We start from the raw sequence: 22546 nt of genomic DNA, 5'->3' as shown, positions 1-22546 counted from the left end.
TCTGGGAGGCAGAGCTGTGCCTTTGCTACAGAAAGTTTGTACTGTTCATGGTTGTTCTCACTGCGGTCCCATGAGCGTTTTCCTCATCTTACCACGTTACATGGCTCTGAGAGAGCGCGCTTGTGGCTGATGGTAAGTGCGCTCTTTTGGGAGATGAGAGATGGAGTCTTGAGTTGCCTCTGGCGGACAGTCACATTGCATGAGAATTTCTCATGCTGTGTGCAAATGCTTTGCTAGGCTACTGTATCAAAAGAACGGACATTATTTTCTTTTCCTTCTCTTCTGCACCCGCGGTTCTCTTTCAAAAGGGAGCTGGTCTTGCTTTCAAAATAGATAACGTAAGCACCTATTGCCAAGGGAGGATTGAAACAGTGATCCTGATCTGACACAGGCATCTATTTTTGACGTTCAGGGAGGCACCCAAGTCTGAAAGAAGGTCTGGTTTGACACATTCCTTTCACCAGCTTTTCCTTTTGCTGTCATACCTTATTGCTGAGACTTGAGTTAGTGCTATTTGGTGTGTTACCTGTTTTACTTCAAACAACGTGTAAGAAGCCTTGTGATACACTGTAGGCTCTGCCCTGGAACAATCCAGCTCAGTATACTGACAACTCTGATTCAGACACGTACCTTCCATGTGCATTTTATAGGGAGTATAGATACACAGTTCAGGGCTATGGATTATTTTATGGAGGGTTAAAGGTTGGAAGTGAAGTGGTGTAGTGCTGAGCAGCCAAGACGCTCAGTCCTTACCTTGCTCCAAAAATTTGATGTTCTTCAGCCTTTTCCAGTTCTCTCTTTTCTGAGTGGTTTCACAACAGTCTTTGGTGATATTTTTTTTTCTTTTTTTTTGGCAGGAGATGGGAGTATTTTTGCGTTTGCTTGTAATTTAGGGCATACAGCATAGATGTGCTTCTAGAGGATTTTTCAGTATAAGTGGAAAAGACACAAATTGGCACAGATAAGTTATAGCTTTCTTTTGGGGAAAGTAATTTTAAAGGGAAAAAAGCTCTAGACAAAAACATAAGAAATCAGTGCAGAGACTGTCTATGGATACTAGATAAATATCTCATCAGTTAAATTGGTGTTTGAGTCAATAAAACCAAGTTGCTGGAGCCTTCCACTTAGATTTAACAAATCTCCATGCTTCTGTTTGTAATTGCTTCGCTAATAAATGAGATCAGTTTCCATATCAATATGTTGGTCCATTTAGATTTGTATACGTTTAAACAGGATGCTCGAGTTGATGATTCTAGTTCATCTACTCTAACTACATGGTCCCTGTGGAGTATGTCCTGTGAGCTATGGTCCCCAACTAGTGTGAGGGAAGACACTGAATCTGTTCTAACACTGTGGCTATTGACATCAATCCAACCCTGGAGCAGCCAGGAGAGTGGGCCAGAGCATCTGGTGAAGGTATTAGGAAGGGGAGATCCTGGAAGGAGGTTGTTTCCAACAGGTGCTTCATGGGTTCACCAAGGGTTGGCTTGCCTAATTTTTTTGTTTTGGTTTGTTTTTTTTCCTCCAACTGTTCTGAGCAAGCAGCCAAAAAGGAATCCCAATAAGCAATTCATGAGCTAACAAGAGTTAAAATGATATTGGTATAATGGGCTATTTTGGTTTCTCTTCCCCTTTCCCCCCGCCTCCTCCTCTAATAGAAGATTTTACAAATTGGATGCCAAAAACAACAAACAACCCCAAACCCAAAAAACCCACAACAAACCAACAAAAAGGCCATACAGGAGGTGCCCGAGTCTTCTGATGGCTGCAGCCCACCTTATTAGAAAGGCTATCAGCCTTGAAAAGTGAGATTGTACTTCTTTCTGGCTTCGTAGCCTAAGTACAGGCACCTGACCAAAATCAACTGACGTTTGGTGACGTGTATTGCCTGCCACTGGGCTGAGTGACCAGGACGTGTGTCCTCTTCCTGCAGGCGCTCGTGGGCTGCTGGGTTTTTGTGGTGTGCCTGCGTCCTGACAGCTGCATGGAGTGAGTCCTGAGAAACTGTAAGCCTTGTTTGCCCTGATGGTGAAGATAATGATACTTGTCAACCCCTATAAAAGCATTTGCATGCTTTAAGTATTTATGATGTGTTGGAAATTACAGGTGCAAAATAACTTAGTTGATGTCAGAGATTAATGCATATTTTCTGCCAGTCAGCAGTACTTGGAGATGGCTGTTCTTGTCGACTGAAAAGTTTTACTTTCAAAACATAGTTTCAGCTCTTGTGTTATTCTGAAAAGTTTTAAGTCCAAGACAGCATTTAAAAACTCAAACAAATTTTAAAAGCCCTCACACTTATTTCTGTGCATTTTCTTTTTATGGATGGATTGAATATATTATACAGTTGTCGTTCTTATGGCAATTTTAATATTAATAGATGTGGTGTATTAATTGAGAGTGCTGGAGATGTTGTAGTTGAAGTAAGAATTTCTAATTTCTCAGGTTATAAGACTAATATTGTTTACATTGAATCTCTGGTATGTAGATTCTAATTTCTAGTATTTTTGAATGGGTATGTTTTGTAAATGCTAAACATGCTCTGTAGCTGTAGATGTAATGTGTCAGTAGTTTGGGATAGTGTAAAATGAATCAACTCCCAGTTAAAAATCTGTAGAACACCATATTGATGCCTGCCTTAAAATCCCCCTCCAAAAGTAGTTCAGACTACTTGACTGTTTTTCTAACGTGTTTGTTCATGAGGATCCTGAAAAGTTTATTTGGAGGAAAGGGTTTCCGCCATCTGTCTTGGTTCACTTGTATTCTTACTTACAATTAGTAGCCTACCTAAAAGGAGAAGCAAGAAATGGCCTCGTACACCGCACACAGCCTGTGGCTCATCCCTCCAGCTGAAGATGTGGTATGGTTCGTTTGTGCCCAGGGCACACGGCTGCAGTCTGCTTCCCAAGGCCCCTCTCCATTTCTCCTGTCCAAGTGCTGCGCCTGTGCTTTCGTGTAGGCTGCTGGTTTGAAACTTTTTGTGGTTTGGCCTCTCATTGCTGCCTTCTCCAGGATCCCTTGCTGTTGTCTCTTCCGTCCTTGCTGTCGTCTCCTTGCCTTCACCCTTGCCAGCATGGCGCCCCAGGTGAGCGAAGCGGCCGTGCCTGTCTCGTGCGCTGCCCGCTCGACTTTGGGTCTGAGCGGGTGTCGCTCCCGGACAGGGGTCCCTGCCGGCTGCTGGGTTTCTGTGGCCAGGGCGTTCGTGGTTGTGTTGCGAGGTGCCGGTACCCAAACTGATATTGCTTGGGCCTTGGGCTGGTAACTTTTCAGTTCTGAGCTAGCTAGTGGTGGGGACAGCGGGAGACTGGTCTTCAGGAATAGCGTAGGGGCTTCCCCTGCCATTCTGCTCCCAGTGTGCTATTCAGGTGTCGAAGACGATTTGGAGTATTTTTATTTTTTTAAGGTGTCCACGTTTGGACTTTGGATGGCCTGTCCAGGTGGTGGATCTGATGGAGGCATTAGTGACAGCAGAACTTGAAGGCGGAATGACGCCTTTCATAGTGGAGCAGCTTTTGGATTTGCACAAGATTTGTGTAACTAAATGTGAGAGGGAATGGGTGTGTTCTTGACAGGAGGCCCTTGGCTCTAGCAGCTTGCTGACCTTCTGGCCTTGCAGTAGGCTTTGTTTGTTCAGGCTTTTCCCTAGTAAGCAATCTGGCTGTCCTGGGTTGTTTCTTTTGGAGTTACTTTTTTTGGGACATTAATTGAATTTAGTTGCTTTCATGTTTGATTGTTTTACATGAATGGTGCTTGCCATGTTAAGTTCACCCTGAGATTTAGAATCTGTATCTCATAAGATTAAAACCAATGTATAGTATCTGGAAGTGTTACTTTCAAAAAAAATTTAGCTCGGGTATTTTGGATCGTCTTACTCATCTGTGTTATATTGCATGTTCACTGAAAGGACAACAGAATTCATAAAGAACACCTTTGGAAGCAGTTTTTAAAATTCGCACCAGAACCCTTTTTAAAGCATGAAGAATTGTTTTTTTTTGATAAAAAAAAAAACATTAACCAGTATGGCCTGCAAAGCATTTGTGTAGATGGTAAATGAAGTTGGCTGAAAGGATGTTGACAGTATGGGTAATTGTGTAACTAAACTAAATAGTGATAGAATTGTACATTTTACTCACTACTTGCTCTGCTCCATTTCCTGTGTTGATTCAGGGAAAGAGTTGCCTCCTATTTTAGCAGGGTAATCCCAAACAGGATGGATGGGGGATTTGACCCCTTGTTGCTGGTCTAAAAGAGAAACTGGAGGTGCCAAATTCCATTTGTCTGAGAGTCTTCCCTATTGATTTGTGTCTCCTGTGATCAGTGAAGTTGGAGAAAGTACTTTTGATTTTCTGGGAAGTATCTAGTGAACTTGATTTGCATATCCACTCATTTTCATGCAATTTCTCTTTCCTCTATGCAAATACAGCCATTTTTAGAGCAACGCATGCAGATGTCTGCTTGATTCTCAGTGGAAGTTCAAATAGTTCAAACTGGGTGCAGTTCCTTAACTATGGCATTAACTCTTTAACACAAGAACGTGAACAATGGGGTGAGCTTGTTCAGTAGCATTTTACAGCTTGCAAGAGGATAGTGTTCAGTGTGGCAATTGTTTTTATGCTGTATATTAGTTCTATTTATAATATTTAACAGTATATGAACAGTGCTGTTTTGGTCTTGATTACATAAAGGAGGGAATAAAATTTCTTTATTTGTGACTTGATACTTTCTACACTTGATTTCTGTGAGTATTTGTTTTCTACAAAATTAAGTACAAGCTTAAGGTTTGTATTTTGGACTGATAACATGCTGTTCTTGTATCGCTGGAGTGAAACATTTTGATTTGTGTTTTTTTTTTTTTTTTTCCTAAATGGCGAGAGTTAGGTTGGCATAAAGTTCATATAGTTACGGTATGGAGCCCCCGCTCTTAGTCCATGCACCAAGAGCAGCAGGGAAACCGTAGCATTGAGGAAGGGAGGGGAGAGCATGGGAACATTCTCTACTTCACTTTTTCAGGAAAAAATGCAACAGGAAGAATGCTTACTTTGTACGTAGCGTGTTGGAGATCTCACAGAAAGTGCAAGACGTAGCTTTACCCACATGCCTGGTGTTGAGAACTATAGCTTTTTTCTCTCTCAATAAATATCTCTTTAAATGCAAAGATTTAAGCTGTCCCCTTTAAGCTTTTGTGTTGATTTTATTATAAGGGAATATTGAAGAATTGAATTAAGTACCTGCAGGTTTGACTATGAAATTGTCAAGTAAAACACAATGATTTACCATGTTTGTTTATAGCTGTAGAAAACATGAAGCCACCTTTTTTCTTCCATTTATTGGATTTATGCTCTTTTAGGATGTAGCAGTTTTATGTATTGGCTAAATATCAGACCATTTCAAATGATCAGTTCGGTGTCTTAGTTTGATCCTGAAAGGCTCAGTGTGTAATCAGAAACACCAAAATGTAGTGCATCTCTAATATGCTTGTCTAATTCAGTGCTGTGTAGCTTGCAAACCTCTTCTTCTTAGCTTTTTCTACTTTTGGCACTAATTAACATTTAGATGTTTCATGATCGTTTCTTAAGTTCCTCTGCAATATGAAATTCATGTCTACTTAGGGAAAATAATCACCAATTTACTTATGTAATGCATATAAATTAACCAACTCTTTTGTTCCAGCTGCATTTATATGCAATCAAGAAATCCAATTTAATCATGCTTTCCACTGTAAGGCAACATAGCTTGTAAAGCAAGGAGAAAAAATACTTTCAGCTATGCATATGATATCAAGACCTCCTAGAAAATTCAGTTTTTAATGGGTTTATTGCATTTTGATGCACTCAATGTGAATATTGAGGGAAGAATAAAGTAGTTAGGAAAGAAAGTAATCAGCTTGGAGTACTTTAATAGGGGATGCTGAGACGCGTATGGGAATTTCTGCTGTGTTTTATCTATTTATCGTGTTTTAAAAAGAGGTAATTAGGTCAGTGAAGTTCTGACTGGCACAGGAAAAAGGAAGATGATTGAGGCGAGATTAATTAACAAGCTATAAATTCTTAGTGCATTAAAAAAAATCTTCTGTCACACACAGATGTGTATAAATATATATATGTGTGTTTTTGTGTAAAATGTGTATGTAAAGATAGATAAATGATTTCCTAGGATAACTGTGACCATTGTATGGATATATGACTCCAGCCTGTAAACATGATCATGAGATGCCAAGCTCTGTCCAGTTAAGAACTGTGTTTGGCAAAGGGTAAGGGCTTAAAAATCTTCATGCCCTTTCCCACAAGGTCCAGTTCCTCCGGCCTGGCCTTGAACATCTGCCGCAAACTGACTCTTTCTCAGTGCTTAGGCTCTGTTCACCTTCCTGCAAATGCCTTCAAGAAAGAGCTCTTGGCTCTCCAGCTGCACCAGGGTTTTCTAGTAGGAGCAGGGCAGTATTAGAAGCTGTGTTTCCTCCCTGTTTTCATGTCTGGTGAGAGTGTTATTTAGGCCAATCTGTTAAGCAGTTCTGCCTCATGTAATACCTTGCATATCATAGATGCTGTCCGTCATCTGAAATGGGGTATGTGTGTTGTATTTTTCAGCTAATCTCAGTTAGGATATAGACAGATTTATCTACTGTTGCACTGAAAAAAAAAATTAGGGACTTGTATCTGTTGATTTAGTAAATTATTAACATGAATAGGGATCTCAGATTTCTGCAGTAAGTTATGGTGCATGAAAAAATGTTTCATTGACTTAATTCTTAAATTATTTTAAATTTGAAAGTGTGATTAACTCCCCCTAAGCTCTGCATTAATAGCCTTCCACTGTTCTAAACTGTATAAGGGTTCCGCTGGGGATTAACTATAGTCTGAAATTTGACAGTCTAGGATGGGAGAATTAATAAGAAAATATTCAGCAGTGTTGAGTTTAGTAACAGGATCACACCAACTTGTGATTAAACAGCCTTTTAAACTGTGAGTGCAACTCTCCCTTCCTTTTGATCTTGCCTATTGTTGACAACGTATTCCTAGAGAAGTATAGCAGGACATTGCAGGAGTTAAAATCTTAAACCTTCTCATTGTTCCATAACATTTTAAACTTTTTTTTTTCCTTCACAGGAAATGACCTAGAGGCCTTACAGATACATTTGTGCATTTTTGTTCTGAGTCTACAATTGAGGGCAAATGCAGTCTGGAAGCACCACTTCTTAATGTTACAACGGAAACAACTACCTCAATAAATAAGGAAAGGAGAAGAAGGCTTGCAATAATAAACATTCTGATTTTTAATAGCTTATACTTGCAAAGTCATCTGTAAACAGAGTCCAGATTTTTTTTTTTTCCCTCCAGTATTAAGAGACACTACAAGTAAACTAATTTGGCAGACTGGATCTGTCAAGACATTTGAAGATATTTGATCTGCTGATACAAGGATTTGCTTTTTCAAGGAAGGAGCCTCTGCACTGCTTTTATAATCGCTGTTGATCGGTGGTTTGCTCCACTTTTCCTGATATTACTAATGGGAAAATTGTATTAAGGTATTGCTTCTAAAACTATTATTTGCATTGACAAAAATAACTTTTGTAGACTGAATAGCAAGTGACAATAATATGCTCATGAAGAAATTGTAGGCGATAACTTCTCTGCTCCAGTGTTGCTTTTCTGTGTGCAGAGTGGAATACCAAACAAGAGACAGAGCATTATTAAGATACTCGGCTTGCTTTTTGAGTACAGTTTATAACTGCAGCAGGGCTGCACTGAACACTGAAAATACGAAGTCAGCAAATCTGCTGCCTTTCTCACTGCTGATGCAGATTATACAGACGCTTGCCTTTTTGAAATGCCTTTTGTGAAACCTATGTACACAGTCCTCCACTGTTACTGTACATAACTGTATGTCTGAGGAAGGAATTTGACAAGTGATTGTTAATTCGAGGAATCTTTGGACAAGCACTCACTTATGTATTGCTGTAGTGCACAAGAAAGCAAAATGGACTATAAGCGGCGCTTTTTGCTTGGCGGGTCCAAGCAAAAAGTGCAGCAACACCAGCAGTATCAAATGCCTGAGCTAGGCAGGACCCTGAGCGCACCGCTGGCATCCACAAGCCCAGCATCCCCTTTGGTCTCCTCAGCTGCTGCGGGCAGCTGCAACCACCCTGTGTCCCACACTACTCCGATCGCAGACATCCAGCAGGGAATCTCCAAATATCTGGATGCACTCAACGTGTTTTGCCGTACGAGCACTTTCCTAACAGACCTTTTCAGCAGTGTATTTAGGAATTCGCACTATTCTAAGGCAGCTATGCAACTGAAGGACGTGCAGGAACATGTCATGGAAGCAGCGAGTCGACTCACAGCAGCAATAAAACCAGAAATAGCAAAAATGCTGATGGAACTGAGTGCAGGAGCTGCAAACTTTAAAGATCAAAAAGAGTTCAGCCTACAAGACATTGAGGTAAGTTACCTTGGGGGATACTGTTTTGCATGTGAATTTGTATCATTCCTTCTTAATTGGACTTCTCTTCAAAATCTCCTCTGCAACAAAAGCTCTCACCTTGCTATGTATATATGGGCAGTGCTGGTAAAACAAGAAACTCCTCTTCATTTCTTATGTTTTCTTCTAGAAAGTAGTAAGTCATTTGCAGTGCCTGACTTCCAACTATGTTGAATTAGGTATTTAGTAGGAATGTCTGTATAAGAACTTGTACTCTACTGAAAGATTTCATGAAATAAGAAAGATGAGTTATAATTAAGCTGTAATACCTGTATAATTCTAAATAGTAGTCTTCTATATGGTTTAAACTTATAACCAGCAATCCAACAACCTCTTTCTTCTTTGGGGAAACTGTGCTTATTTTAAAAATAATAATAATGCAAAACAAACAAAAAAAAATCATCCACCCCGAAGATCCTGCCCTTCCAAACCAACTAAATAAAAGTCGTAATTTTTGTTTTCTGTTTTACATTAGCTAAGATTTCTAACACTATTAAGCCATTGCACTTCAAATTAACCTATACTTTCGATAGTATTATCCATTCTGAAGGGAAACCTGCACAATTGGGAGTAGCATATTGTCATCAGTGTTTGTGTAAATCTGCATGTTAGTTGACTAATGATTGAAATTTGTGTAAAATAACATTTTATCACACCTCAAGACACTTTGTCTTTTTGAGCTGTTGTGCTTAAAAGAAAAATACCATGCTAGCATAAGAGACTTTTGCTGTAAAAATTTGTCATGATTTTGCTATTTCCATACTTTAGCAGTGAGTGCCGAGCAGTCAGAATTTGGAGGTTTTGAAGTTGAGAGGATCCCAAACTCTCATCATACCTGGCTGGGTATTTCTGGGTATTTCTCTTGAAGGCAGTGTCTTAATTATCTAACAGACAGTGTTAAGTGATAGTCACATATGAATCCCTGGTGTCTTAAGTCGTTCCTTGTGTTCTGACATATTTCTTTACTTTACAGCAGTCTTTGCAAAGATATTCCTACAGAATTCCATCCTAAGTGGAAAACTTATTTTTGAGTTATTTTAGGTTTAGATTTCACGTAACTTTGTAAGGATGAATGTTATACACATGTGTTTATCAAGCCTTGTGTGGTGTCTGTAAATGCACAACTTACAGACGAAGTAGTTAAGTAAAATGCTATTTGTAGTACATCGTTGTAGTGAGAAATATGACTGACAGTTTTCAGTGTTGTATACTTAGTATGGAACGAAGCAACACTGGCTATGTATTTGTTACAAATGTCTTCTGTAGACTGGTATTTTTGAAAACGATCTGATAACATCGCTATGTTTAGCTAAGGCTGTAGGAAAAAATTCTTTTTTCAAAAAAAAAAATTAAAAATCAGTGTGAGCTTATGTAATTAAAGACCTTGATAATACCTGTGCTGAAAGTCTTTTTTTAATTAAAAAGCACAAAACTTACGCAGCACTACTTGTCCTGTAGGGATTTTTTGTGGACTTTGCAACTATCTGTATACTGCTTTTATAACCTAGTCCAGCAATTCTAGGTGATAATTCATACCCTGCCCCACACACTGAGTGGGGAGAGTGCTTCTTCAGCAGTGAGTGGAGTTCACCAGCAAAACCAAAGCATTGTTTACATAAGTTGGCTGCACGTCCTGCCACCTTAAAGCTTTGGTCCCTGCTTTACCCATGTAGACCTAACCCTTGTTCCTGGGCTCCGTGTGGACCTGCAATGTTCTCGTCACCAGGCAGCTCTATGGTAGGAACAACTGTAAAAAGAAGGCAGGCCAAACAGCTGGCTTGCTTGGTTTTCTTTTTAGGCGTATCTTGTGGAAATTGACCACTTGTCATCGTACTTTTCTTATACCTTTTCTTAATTACAACTGCATCTTGCGCATAACTTTAAAAAAAGTCAATATGCAAGATTTATGGGAACTTCTGTGTAATAAGACAAGTATTACATACTGCTTTTGCTTAAAAAACAGCAAAATTTAAGGATTTGACAGAGACTCACATGATGGTTTTGTAAGTCATCCAGGGAGCATGATTTAGATGACTTAAGTAGGTGGGCAAGCTAGTTGGATGATTGTGCCCAGGAAGCAGTTGTCAGTTGCTCACTCTTGAAATGGACCTTCGCAGAGGTCAGTATAGAGAATATATTTAAGTTTGTAGGTGACTTGAGAGAAAATGATGTAAGTATGCTGGAACACCTGCTGCATCAAAAATAATCTTGAATTGAACAAACAAGTTTTCCAGTTGGGATGGAATTCAGAGGGGAAAACTGAATGTTACAATATTTAAATAGAAATTTTGAGCCTCACAAGAGCCCACTGGGCAGCAGTTCTGAAGAACAGTTCTAGGGCTTGTGGTAGTCGTCTTTTGAATCGGAGTCACTGTTGTGTGGTTGGAAATAATAAATCAGTGTTGTTGCTGTTGTGCAGAGGCAGTTGTCATGTATTTAACATGACTGTAACCTGCAAGAACCATTAAATAAGCATTCAGCTGTCTTCACTTTGGTTATTATGGCCTTAAACGCAACAGTGCAGCCACACACCACTACTGTTGCACGTAGAGAAATAGTGAGCAACTGGAGAGACACTAGAGGAGAGTAGCAAGAGTAATCAGACATCCAGGAAATAGGACTTCAGAGGACAAATTGAAAAAACTGACTTTACAGAAGAGAAGGCTCAGAAGGAAAATCAGAATTGTTCCAGTATGTAAGAAGCTGGCAGAAGACGTGGCAGTGTTCTATTCTTTGTGTCCACGTAAGGTAGAGCAAGAAGTAATGAACTTAAATTTCAGAAGGAGGATTCATATTAGATGTTGTGGAAATGCTTTGTAATGTTAGTGAAGCACTGATGTGGATTGTTACAAAGGGTAGGGAGCCTCCATCATGAAGAACTTACGGAACAGGTTAAACCTGCATCTGGCAAAACTGACCCAGGTGAAATTGCAGCTTCCTTGAGGCAGTAGGATGGCCTTTAGAGAGCCTCTCCTGCTCTGCTTTTCTGTGATTTGAAAACTGAGCTATTTATTATGAAATTTTAATGAAAAAAAAGTGTGGTTTGGTGTGAGTGGCAACTCAGCAATATTCAGTGAAGAGGTACTCCAGAGCATCTGATTTGAGGGATGGAGTCTGGTATTATGGAAGCAGTGGGAGGTGATTCATGGTGGAGTGGGAGGACAGAACCTCAAATTCATGAGAAGGACATGAGAATGAGGCTTTCTCTATGCATGAACCCAGCTAAAGAAAATATACTTTTCCGAAGCCTTCCTCAACAAAGGCTGTGTGTTTTGAGGAAGAATGAGAAATAGAAGCAGAGCAGGTTTGGTTTTAGAAATTTAGGAGAGAGCTATAGCTTTTCTGAGATGCCACACATTTTTATCTAGCCCCCAGGGACAGCAATTATCAAGAAAACTTCAAGTTCTGATAAACATATGCTGACTTGGATTTGGACTAAAAAAGGTTGTGCAGCCTGGACTGTAGCAGCAGTGGATGACGTTTTTCATATATTTATTGTTTTTTAGCAGAACAGAGCTTGCTAGTTCAGAGCTGTTGGCCAAGACATGTAAGAAGGTGACTTTTTTTGATCAAAGTGTTGGTGACAGATGGAGTTTCCCCAGGTTTCTTAATTTGAGAAACGCAAATGCTGATTTTTGTTTTCTGCCTTTCCTTTTCCCCTTTCAAAAAACTTTGAATTCTCAGGTGTTTTGTGCCTGTATGGATGAGGAACAGCTTGGAAGTCAGGGGGAATGAGAGTGTGTTTTATAAGTTTTCCAGATCTGTTAAAGTTTTGTAAGTTGGAAGAAAACAGAAGTACTGTTTTACTGCACGTAAAAGCGTTAAAGGAAATCCGGGGCGGGGGGTGTAGGGGGGGGGGAACACACCTTGAAACTGAAAAAAAGTTTGTATATTTCCTCATCTTTTGTGAAGCTTTGCAGCAGCCTCAATACTGCAAAATAAAAAGAATGAATCGTTTTTAGCGTGTGTATTGTCTTAAAGTGGTAGTAACGACAGAGATGTACATATTGCCTTCCTAAACAAAAGGGAAACATGAATGGGCACAGGGTGTTTGCTTGGACACTCTGTTTTGTATTAAATGGAGGTAATTTTTAGCTTTTATGTGTATAAAATAATAAAGATTTTTGAACTTAAAGCTTGTGGAACAAAAATATCTGAGTAAATATAAAATGTAGGCTTTCCTTAGCAAACATTGTAAAACCCAATTTAAATACTTTTTAAGAAATTATCTATCTTGTGATTTGCAGGGTTTGGTTTCAGACTTTTCTGAGTTGAGGAATTGTTAGTAGCAAAAAGCTACTTCATACCAGTAGAAAGTGCTGTGGCTTGCTGGAATGACATTGTACATTTGTCTTGGTCTAAAATCTCATTAACTGCTCTCAGATCTGCTAGCATTGTCTTTAGAAATATTTTGCGTAGCAGTTTAATTGCTGCTGCTTATTTTTAAAATGCTTAACACTTAAATGCTTTTTTGCTAAATTATAGTTTGCGTTTTAGTAGCTGTCAATATCAGATTATCACTACTGGGCTTTTAGGTGGACTTTTGGCAGAAATAGACTGTTAGGTTGCCCATGTCTCCTAATATTGTGGATGTAAAGGTGCGAATTTTACTGGAATCTAGTTTATCTTGTAGGTAACTCTTTGTCAATGAGCAGGATCGTGTCTTCCCTTGGAGGTGTTTTGGTCATGAGATCACGCTTCTGAACTGCAGGGCGTTGCTACATAGTAAAAATGAATAATATTCTGCCTGTTTCCAGTAATATGTAGGAAAGGGGGTTATCTCATAACCTGGTACACCAGTTTGAGTCATACCTCATTGTTAACTTCATTATGTTGCTATTTTCATCTGGTCTCTTCAGTGGGAAGACGGGTTGTGCACAGGCCTTATGGTTACCAAAGCCATTAAGAACTCTTTAAGGGAAATGAGGGTAGTAGGAAACCACTGAATAAGCATGTTGCGGTGTTTTGGGTTTTTTGAAGGTTCTGTTTGTTTAGGGAAATAGCAAAAAAAAAAAAAAATTCTACTACATAAAATGGTACTTGGAACTGCAGGCCAGTGTTTGTGTCAAGTTTGGAAGACTGAAACTGATTATTTAACTTTATTAGTGGTAGTGTTCTGTTTTAAAGGATCTATTGTATCAGATTCGCTTGTCAGGGAATTTGCATGGTATCACTGTTTAGCAATGAAATTCAACAATTTTATGTGTGTACTTTGTCCAGCAAAATATTCCAAAGTTGATTGTGTGCCCCAGTTAGAAGGATAACACGGGACAGAGTAACCTAGCACTGCATCTCTACCTGATGCCTCTGTTTGTAGGTAATCAGTTTGATTAAACTCATCACCTGTTTCAGAGACAGGGAAGTCTGAAGTGAGACCTCCCCAGAAAGTTCCATTGCTTCCAACTGCCTAAACAGGATGACACGTTCCTTTATGTAAGGTTGAGAAAAACAGCTGTCCTACCTGTGATGGGTTAGGGAGGTCAAGGTGCTAGAGCTGTATTTCTTGGGACAAAAAGTTTGCAAGCTGAAGACATCATCGTATATACAATATAAATTATTCTACGAAATTGTTTAAGAAAACACTACCACTACCAAGAAAAACTTACTCGTTGACACCTGTGATGATTCCAGTTCATCGTTGATTACTACATAGTCTCTAGGTTTTAGTTTGTTCTTACTATTGTCTAAGGCAGGGGAGTCAAACGCTTCTACATGGGAAAGTACGGAAAATAAACTTGAAAAAGAGATGGTGGTGTCTCTAACTGAAAAAGCCACATCCATATGCTAATATTGTTCTGCAGACTTTGCAGCAGTGATTTAGTATATTGCTTTACACACTTCGGTAACTGCTGGCCAACCCTGGGTGTATTTGTTAAACTGGTGGTGGGTGTACCTCTTTCCCACAGTTAAGACACATTCAGCTCTTTGAAAGAAAATCCTCAAGAAGTGAACTTGAAAGCAAAGTGAGTTTGGCATCTGCAGTGTTTAACAGTGCAAAAAATCCTCCACCACTTGGATTTTATTTAAGCACTTAAAACCATCCTTACCGATATCTGAGGAAGACTGAAATAGATTATTTTTCAAATAAAACAGAAGTTCAGTAAAGCAGACGTTACTATTTATCTTTACTGTTTAACATTGTAAATTATACTAGGAATGTTGTGTGCTGCCACTTAAAAACTAAATAATTTGTTTATTTTGAGCATTATTCCCAGGCAGGGGAAACTTCAACCTCTGTACCTTAAATATTCTTTGAAACTTAATCGTCTTGAAATTCCTAACGAGTCCTAGTTTCTTCTTCCCCTGAGAACTGCATTCTTCATACGCAGAAATACTCAGACCGCTAGTTGTCTTTTCCCGCAGTTTTCTTACAAAATTTCTAATCTTGTAGCCAGGAAAGTTAGTGTTTTATTCATCTTATCATTTGCTGACTGCCTTTTTAATAAGGCAGACTCCACTTTCAGAGGTCAGTCAAAGTACCAAAAATGTTTAATTTTATGCCTTTGTACAAAGAAGGGAAGTGATTGAACCAGAATGGAATGTCAAAAGCAGTCCGGATGCAATGGAAAAAAGCATTGCCACCACTGGTTCTTCTGAAAGTAGATAGTTAATGCACATAACTGTTCGTGTGACTACAGAGTCTTGCCAGTAAGATCATTGTGTCTGAATATTTTTATTCCAGAAGAATGTGGCTGAAAATAAGCCAGATAATTTATTTGCTCCAAGGCACAATGACGTTGTACATTATCTGTGCATTTTATGAATTATTCCTAAAATGGAATTCAAGTTGAGTCTTTTTTAATATATCAAAGTCAAATATACATTTTAAACCACTTTGTGTGACAAACTCCGTGGAAGAAACAAAACACTTTGAATAGCTTTTAAATACTTTGGACAGTAATTTGGAAAACACTTGCTTCTCTGCTGTGTTCTAGTTATGCTTTGTTGTAAGCTTTCATCTGCTTAGGAGAGCATGGCCGTGAAGGTAGATGGAGCACTCCTGTTGGCATGCTTTGCTCTCCAGGTTGTCCTTCTGGATTCCACATGTGGTGGCTGCACCTAAATACTCAGTTTGTGTGACCTGTTTTGTTTTGCTTGTAGTAACTGAGGCATGTATGTCTGTCTTCAGTCATAATTCTCATTAGCCATTGGTGTGAGAGAGGAAGATAAATGGGGATGGAAATGCGCAGGGGACAGAGGTGCAGGACCCGGAGCCCAGCTCCAGCTGGTCGAGGTGGGCACCCCTTCCCCAGCACGATGCTGGTGTTGCCTTCAGCGTGGTGAGTATGGGGAGGGACCGGCAGCCCTTCGCTTCCCTGTCTTTCCTCGGGCTTTCCGAGTGAGTATTATGTGCCCCATTTCAGTGAAACGTTCTGAAGAGAAGATTTGTGCCAGCGTTAGCAGTTCCTGCCAGACAATGCAAGTGACAGGGCTGCAACTTTGTGCATGCATTCTGCAGTCTCTGTTATATTCTAAAAATGGCACTGTGTTGCCACTGTACTATGTGGCAAAATGTTTTTCACGCTCGTTACCGGTTTTTGCTCTGCTTGGAAGATAAACTGCTGGATTAAACTTGTCTGATTTTTACAATAATGTTTTAAAATGATTCAGAATTTTTTGTTGTTTTGTTTTGGGTTTTTTTAGCATAAATTCAGCTTGGTTTACGTGCAAGTGGGTTTTGCTGCTGACTTTGTCCTTGTGATAATATGCTACTCCCTGTTTTGTATTGTTTCATGTGCTCAATATTGCTAAGGAACTTAAGCTTTTCTTTCCTCAAATAACCATGACTTTATTGTGGAAGTAAAAGTGACATGGGATCAGTCTGAACTGATCCACTTAATTCATCGAAACCAGTGCTTACTCACTGTTTATCTTAAGTAAATGGTTAAATATCACGTTACTTATTATCTGAAGTGTTACTTTAATAAAAAAAATAAGGTCTGATTTTAACTTAGTTCCTTATCTCAAACACTGGGGGGGAAAAAAAGGAAGAAGGGAAAATTGCATGAAATCTTCTGTTTGCTTGAAATTGGTTTGTTTCTTCTCCCGCAGGTGCTTGGGCGATGTTTCTTGACGGTGATGCAGGTTCACTTTCAGTTCCTGTCACAAGCTTTGCAGAAGGTCCAGCCAGTGGCACACTCGTGCTTTGCTGAAGCCGTGGCTCAGGAGAGAAAGAATGTTAGTGGGGTTGGAGCCTCAAATCTGAGCCCCACAAATGAGCTAGAAGATGCAATAAGGTCATGGAGAGGAGCAGCAGAGGTATGGAGTTCTTGCTGTAGTGACATTTTATTTAGTGAAATGACAGTTATATTTAGTGAAACCTAAATTCAGGCTGGATGCCCTAATAAAGAAAGAAAATCTCTAATTTTGAACACAGGCTACATTTGAAGGTGGAACATGGTGCAGTTAGTTTCAGATGCTAAAACTTGTTTTACCTATGAGGTGATTGTGCTGTCTTTGCCCTTCGTAAAGTTTTCTTTGTGATATGATTGTACTTTAGGAGTTCACAAAAAATGGAAACAGCTTTTTGTTATTAGTAATGAATTAACAATGTTTTAACTGTGGTTTGACAGAGGGGAATTTAAAAAAAAAATACAAAGACACTAAGTCTTTGCAAAAACAGAGCAAAATCTTGATGAAAAATAATTTAGATAATGTCTATTTCTTTTAAATTTTGAGCATGAATTCTATTTTGTATTTAAAAATCTTTATGGTAACTTTCACCACTTTTGTCTTCACTTAAGCTTGATGTTACTCGATCCATCAATTGTTAGAATGTTATTTGTATTACTTAGATGTACTACACTCTGGACTTCTGTTTTCACAAACACTTGCCATCTGTGGAATCTTTACTTCCTCTGCCAAAAAAAGTACTTTACAAAGAAAAATAGTTTTATGAGCTTTTCTGCTTTCCCTTGCACTATTGAAGTCTGCAGACTGATAGATCAAAATGTATTCAGACACTGAGTGCATGGTTTCCTTAAATTCAAGTAACTTGGAGCATGTGCTTTTGAAGTCTAATTTGGCAGCCCACACAGGCATGTTAATCATCTTGACTGGAAATCTTGTCAAGGTTTCCATTTATCAACTAACATCTGGAAAGTATATGAAAGCAAACAAGTTTCCTTTAGAACTATGAATGCAGAGGAATTATTTGTAATTTTTACTGCAGCATAAATGTATTTCACTGGATAAAATAGGGATTTGAGAGTGCTTTAGATGTATTATAGATAATAGTAACAGCTCTAATCCTGGCATAGCTTTACTCCTTTTGCATAAAAATAGTTAATTTTATGTTTAGTATACTTAGTTCCTTAAAATTGTGTTACAATTTCTAGAAATGCCTTGCAATTGCTATCAAGTTTGTTTAAAATGTGGTTAAAATTAAACTTGGATTTGCAGAATCTGGAACCTTAACTTTCTTTCTTACCTCCTTAACAGCCCACTGCAGCTATTTCTGTTGATAAAATCTGTATTTCGAAATAGAGTTTAGGACAAGTATGACACTAATGAAATCCCTTATTAAACATACGTGGGGAGAAGAAGAGAAAAATACAGATTCCTCCTGGTTCCAGAAAAACAATGAAAGAAACTTCTCAATTTTTATGATTGACTAAAATAACTTAACTAAAGTATTCATGTGGGGTTTTAGGATAGCATAAGAAAAATCTGTGCGCTGTAAATAAATAAAATATCTCTCTTTTATAATTGTAGATAGACTAATATGCAAGTCATTTTGATAGAAGGGAGATTTGAAATACTGAAATCTTTCCACATTTTTACTTTGTAGAGAGGAAGGCAAACCATTATTTCCATATAAAAAACAGCCATAAAATTGGCAGGAGAATACACTGCTGTTTCAGAATAAAGTTTAAGATGATACTTTGTCAGTAGCTCAGAAGTATTTTTCCTTAAGATTTTCACTTTGAAAATGCTATAACTTTGTATGTGTCAACAGGGTGAACAATGTGTCTGTACGTTTGCTGTACTACCAAAAATCCTCAGTTTGGACGTCCTGCTTTAGAGCAAGACTCCGTCTTAGATTGAAAAATAAGTTGCATCTGAGGCCTTAAATGCAGTTGAGAGTAGGTTTCTGTTTGTTTTACCCTGCTCAGTAGTGTAATATTTTGCAGTTAAAACTAGATATTTGGCTTTTCATACTTCTTATTTTTCAAAGTCATATTACATAAAGCTATTCTCTTGCTATGCTAAATTGATCTTAGTCTTGTGTGGCTCTCCTCAAATTGCACCACAGTAATCACCCTTAATTTTATAAAGTATATCTTCTTATGTACACAGGAAAGTTTGTACATGTGATGAAATGTATCTTCTGTTTCCGTGGCAAGTGTTTAAAATACCCTTTGTGTTGAAGTTGTAAGTCTCTCCTCTGGTAACCACAGTCATCATGTGGCCTGAGTAACAGGATCCTTAGTCCTGAGAGGGAGCTGAAATAGTAACAGCAAACAATGCTGAAAGAAGTTGCTAGCCAACATCTATATGCCGTACAAATTACATGAGATCTGTGCTTTCAAAGTAGCAGCAGAGGTTTAATAAGTTACAATAAATAATCTCCTCCAGATCCTTTCCACCAGGTGCTGCTTCTCATCTTCTTTATAATGTCCTGTACTCTGTAGGGGTGTTTTGCTCTTTTAAAAAATTAATTAAGGTTGACCTGGTTTAACATTGAACCTCTTTATCCTGGATTTTTATTTTACATTACAGGCCACATCTCGACTGCGAGAAAGAGGCTGCGATGGATGTTTGGCAGGAATTGAAGTTCAGCAACTTTTCTGCTCACAGAGTGTGGCAATCCCTGAACATCAGCTCAAAGAGCTAAACATGAAAATTGACAGTGCTTTGCAGGTGAGTTTTTAATGTCTGCCGCTTTCATGTGCGTGTAGTGCAGTCAGTGGGCCAAGGAATGAAATAAGGAAGGAGTGTATTACTGTGGAAATACGTACCACAGGCAGCCGTGAGGTATTTGAGAATTACAGTATTGGAGTCTTACCATAAGTGCATGTATGCTGTAGAACTGAGTAGGGTAGGTCATGTAACCGTTCTTATTACCTACCCAGACACAATGACTGCGTGCTTACTTGCTGATATGCTGGTTCTATCTCAACTTTTTGTTTAATGTCAGGCTTACAAAGTGGCTTTGGAGAGTTTAGGCCATTGTGAATATGCAATGAAGGCTGGCTTCCACTTGAACCCAAAAGCTATTGAAGCAAGTCTTCAGGTATGGTCTGCTAAACCTGCTCTATCTTTCATCCCTCCTCACCTTGAAAATAACTATCTTAAAAAAAAAAAAATTAAAAAAAAAAAGTGACTCATTTTAGGATTTTTTTAACGTTTTAATTTCTTCTAATTGGTCTGTTCTTTTTATTTCAGGGCTGTTGCAGTGAAGCTGAAGCCCAGCAAACAGGAAGGAGACAGACTCCACCTCAGCCAATTCAGTGTGAACTGCCCACTGTACCTGTCCAGATAGGATCGCATTTTCTGAAAGGAATATCCTTTAATGAGTCTGCAGCAGAAAACCTGAAGCTGAAAACGGTAATAACCCTGAATCTAACCACAGGAGTGGAGTGAAAAGGAAAAAAAAAAAAGAAAAAGTACAACTCCTTAAAATTCGGAGAACAACTGCAGCAGAAGTTCAGTGCCAAATGAGTATTTAAAAGTGTGTATTTTTAGCCTGACTTCCTGTGGAAACAAGATGTTGATAATATTGTAGGTCCACGCCTGCCTCTGATAATGGTTTAACCACCTGGGCAAATTCAGTCTGATCTGAGAGAAGCATAGAAGTCCAGGAGGTAATGAAGCTTTTGTAAACTTCTTGAAAATAGATGGGGTAGGTATCAAAAAGTGCAGAGGAAAGCGAGCCCTTACAGATGCCCCAACCAGGTGAGACACTTCAGAGCTTTTATCTTCTTAAGTGCCAAAATAAGTCTGGCCGAGATCATTCTAGCGCTAAGGGAGGTCCTTGAAAAAATATTTTGTAACAAAGCTCCTTCTAATGTCTTCTTACAAATTTTAATCAATTTTTAAAAAAATAATTTAAAATTGTGGAGAAGTTAATTGTGTTTTCAGTATAAAGGAATGGAAAAAGATGTCCATTCGGAAGTAATTTGGGCAATTTTAATCAGCATTTTCACTTTTTTTAGATAAGCCCAGTTCCTTGCTCCTGAAAGAGTTAAAACAATCCACAGCTCAAAATGCTTTTTTTTCTGTTGTCTTTGCAGTGCTTTTTATAGTTTTTGATTAAACCATTTTGCAAGAATCTAAGCTAAAATACTGTTTATGATTTTGGAGGAGTATTGTGTTCCAAATAGCAGAGATGGTCTTCCATATTTCTGTTCTGCAGTTGAACTCTTCTAATAATACAAGACGGTTCAGAGGTAACAGACATTCTAGTTGTTTGGAAAACGTGTAGAACAGTGATAAATACATACGGAAGCATTGGTGTTAACATTTCTGAATCACGTGTTTGGTATGACAAAGTTTATTCGTTTTTTCAGCACACGATGCTGCAGTTGATTAAGGAAGCTGGCTGCCATAATGGACTTACACCACGGGATGACTCTCCTGTTACTGAAGTACTAAATCAGGTGTGCCCTTCCACTTGGCGAGGAGCCTGCAAAACTGCTGTACAATTGTTATTTGGCCAAGCTGGACTGGTAAGTGACTATGAATAGGCTTAGCAAAAAAAGGGCTACTTAAACATCCTGAAGAGAAACTAGATATTTTAAAGAATTGGGAATTTAATTTCCAGTGTCTCACTTTGTGTTTTGCCGTTTTTAATGCTGCAGCTAACTTGATTTATGAACAAAATGTATCTCATAGGATGCAAGTCCATAGATGCTGCCTGTAGTTGACAGGAACAGGAGAATGTACTGTGTCCTTCGTACTCTCTGTTATTAGAGAGAACACAAGAAATGAAACTTCTGTTTCATAGTGAAGTAGAAAGATTTTTAAATCTATAGATGACCATGTCAAAAAGAAATACCCCTTCCCCTCCTTCTCTCACATTAGCTTTAAAAACCATTTTTTTTCATTTCCTCTCTGCTCTGGATGTAAGCAGGGTTTCCTGCCCAACATAAACCAGGAAGTCCTCTGCACCAAGTAATGCTACCTGACATCTCCAACAGAGGACAGAGCAATTAAATATCTTGCTGTAGACATATGTATTCTTTAGAAACAAACCCCATGAATTTTACAGTATCTAAACAGTTGCCAAAAATATATGCTTGAAGCATACTCTGATAAGAAAATGCATTTGTGCTTCCATAACTAATTACTGCAGTCTCCTTCATTTAATAAATGTGTCATTTGTGACACATCAGTTTTTTGGACTACTGTGAGTTTTCATTTGACTGGACAAAAATAAAATGGAGGCAAGAATGCAATAGGACAGGAAGGAATTGCAAGCATGAAGGTACACTGTAGCCTATGATAGTTTCTGTCAAGTATTCTTTGAATCACCTTTAATAAATGCTTCTTGTTGATTCATATACCAATTCTTTGTTCAAGGTGACGGCAGGCCATCAGGACTTTGTAACTAACTGTAATTTTTGATGAAAGGATCCATATTGCCACATAACTTTGTAAATACCACATTCGTAAATATCACATTACTAGAATTCAACTGATACTTCATGTAAAGAAGGCCTAAAATCAAAGGGACAGACTATCAATATTGTAACAGCAGTGCATCTGCTATCAATCCTTACTCCACTGCGATACAGAGATTTAAGGGTAGGAGATGGTAGTACATTAACCACTTTGTGTAAGGAGGTTTTACAGGGCGGCATAAAAAGGTGGTATCTTTGCAGGGAGAGAAAGCAACTGTGGAACAGAAAGATTGATCAAATTTCTACCTAGGTGTTTTCAAGGAAAACAGGTTTTAAGTACTAATAAGTAAAAGAACTAGAAAAAAGTATATGGTTAAGTGGGATTGTGTCTTCGCTTTCTATAATTCATGGTAGGATGCTGGTAGTCAGCAGCAAGGTAGGGGAAATGAGGCTGAGAAAGAAATTGTTTCTCAGCAGCCCTATGGGAGTGTGCCATAACTCAG

The 22546-nt window shown here is 38.6% G+C and overlaps 1 protein-coding gene across 1 annotated transcript in view; it reads left to right on the top strand.

Moving 5' to 3' along the window:
* Positions 1 to 22546, top strand: part of GARRE1 (granule associated Rac and RHOG effector 1) — a 59557-nt gene that overhangs the window by 22299 nt on the left and 14712 nt on the right. Inside the window, exons 2-7 of the mRNA XM_086621007.1 lie at positions 7104 to 8439; positions 16531 to 16737; positions 19201 to 19341; positions 19619 to 19714; positions 19867 to 20028; positions 20991 to 21149. Of these exons, the coding sequence (XP_086477133.1) occupies positions 7945 to 8439; positions 16531 to 16737; positions 19201 to 19341; positions 19619 to 19714; positions 19867 to 20028; positions 20991 to 21149 (1260 nt within the window). The 5' untranslated portion in view covers positions 7104 to 7944. The remainder of the gene's footprint in view (positions 1 to 7103; positions 8440 to 16530; positions 16738 to 19200; positions 19342 to 19618; positions 19715 to 19866; positions 20029 to 20990; positions 21150 to 22546) is intronic.

Source organism: Tauraco erythrolophus, chromosome 15 (assembly GCF_009769465.1).
Source record: "Tauraco erythrolophus isolate bTauEry1 chromosome 15, bTauEry1.pri, whole genome shotgun sequence".
NCBI lineage: Eukaryota > Metazoa > Chordata > Aves > Musophagiformes > Musophagidae > Tauraco > Tauraco erythrolophus.
This window is presented reverse-complemented; position numbering and strand designations above follow the sequence as displayed.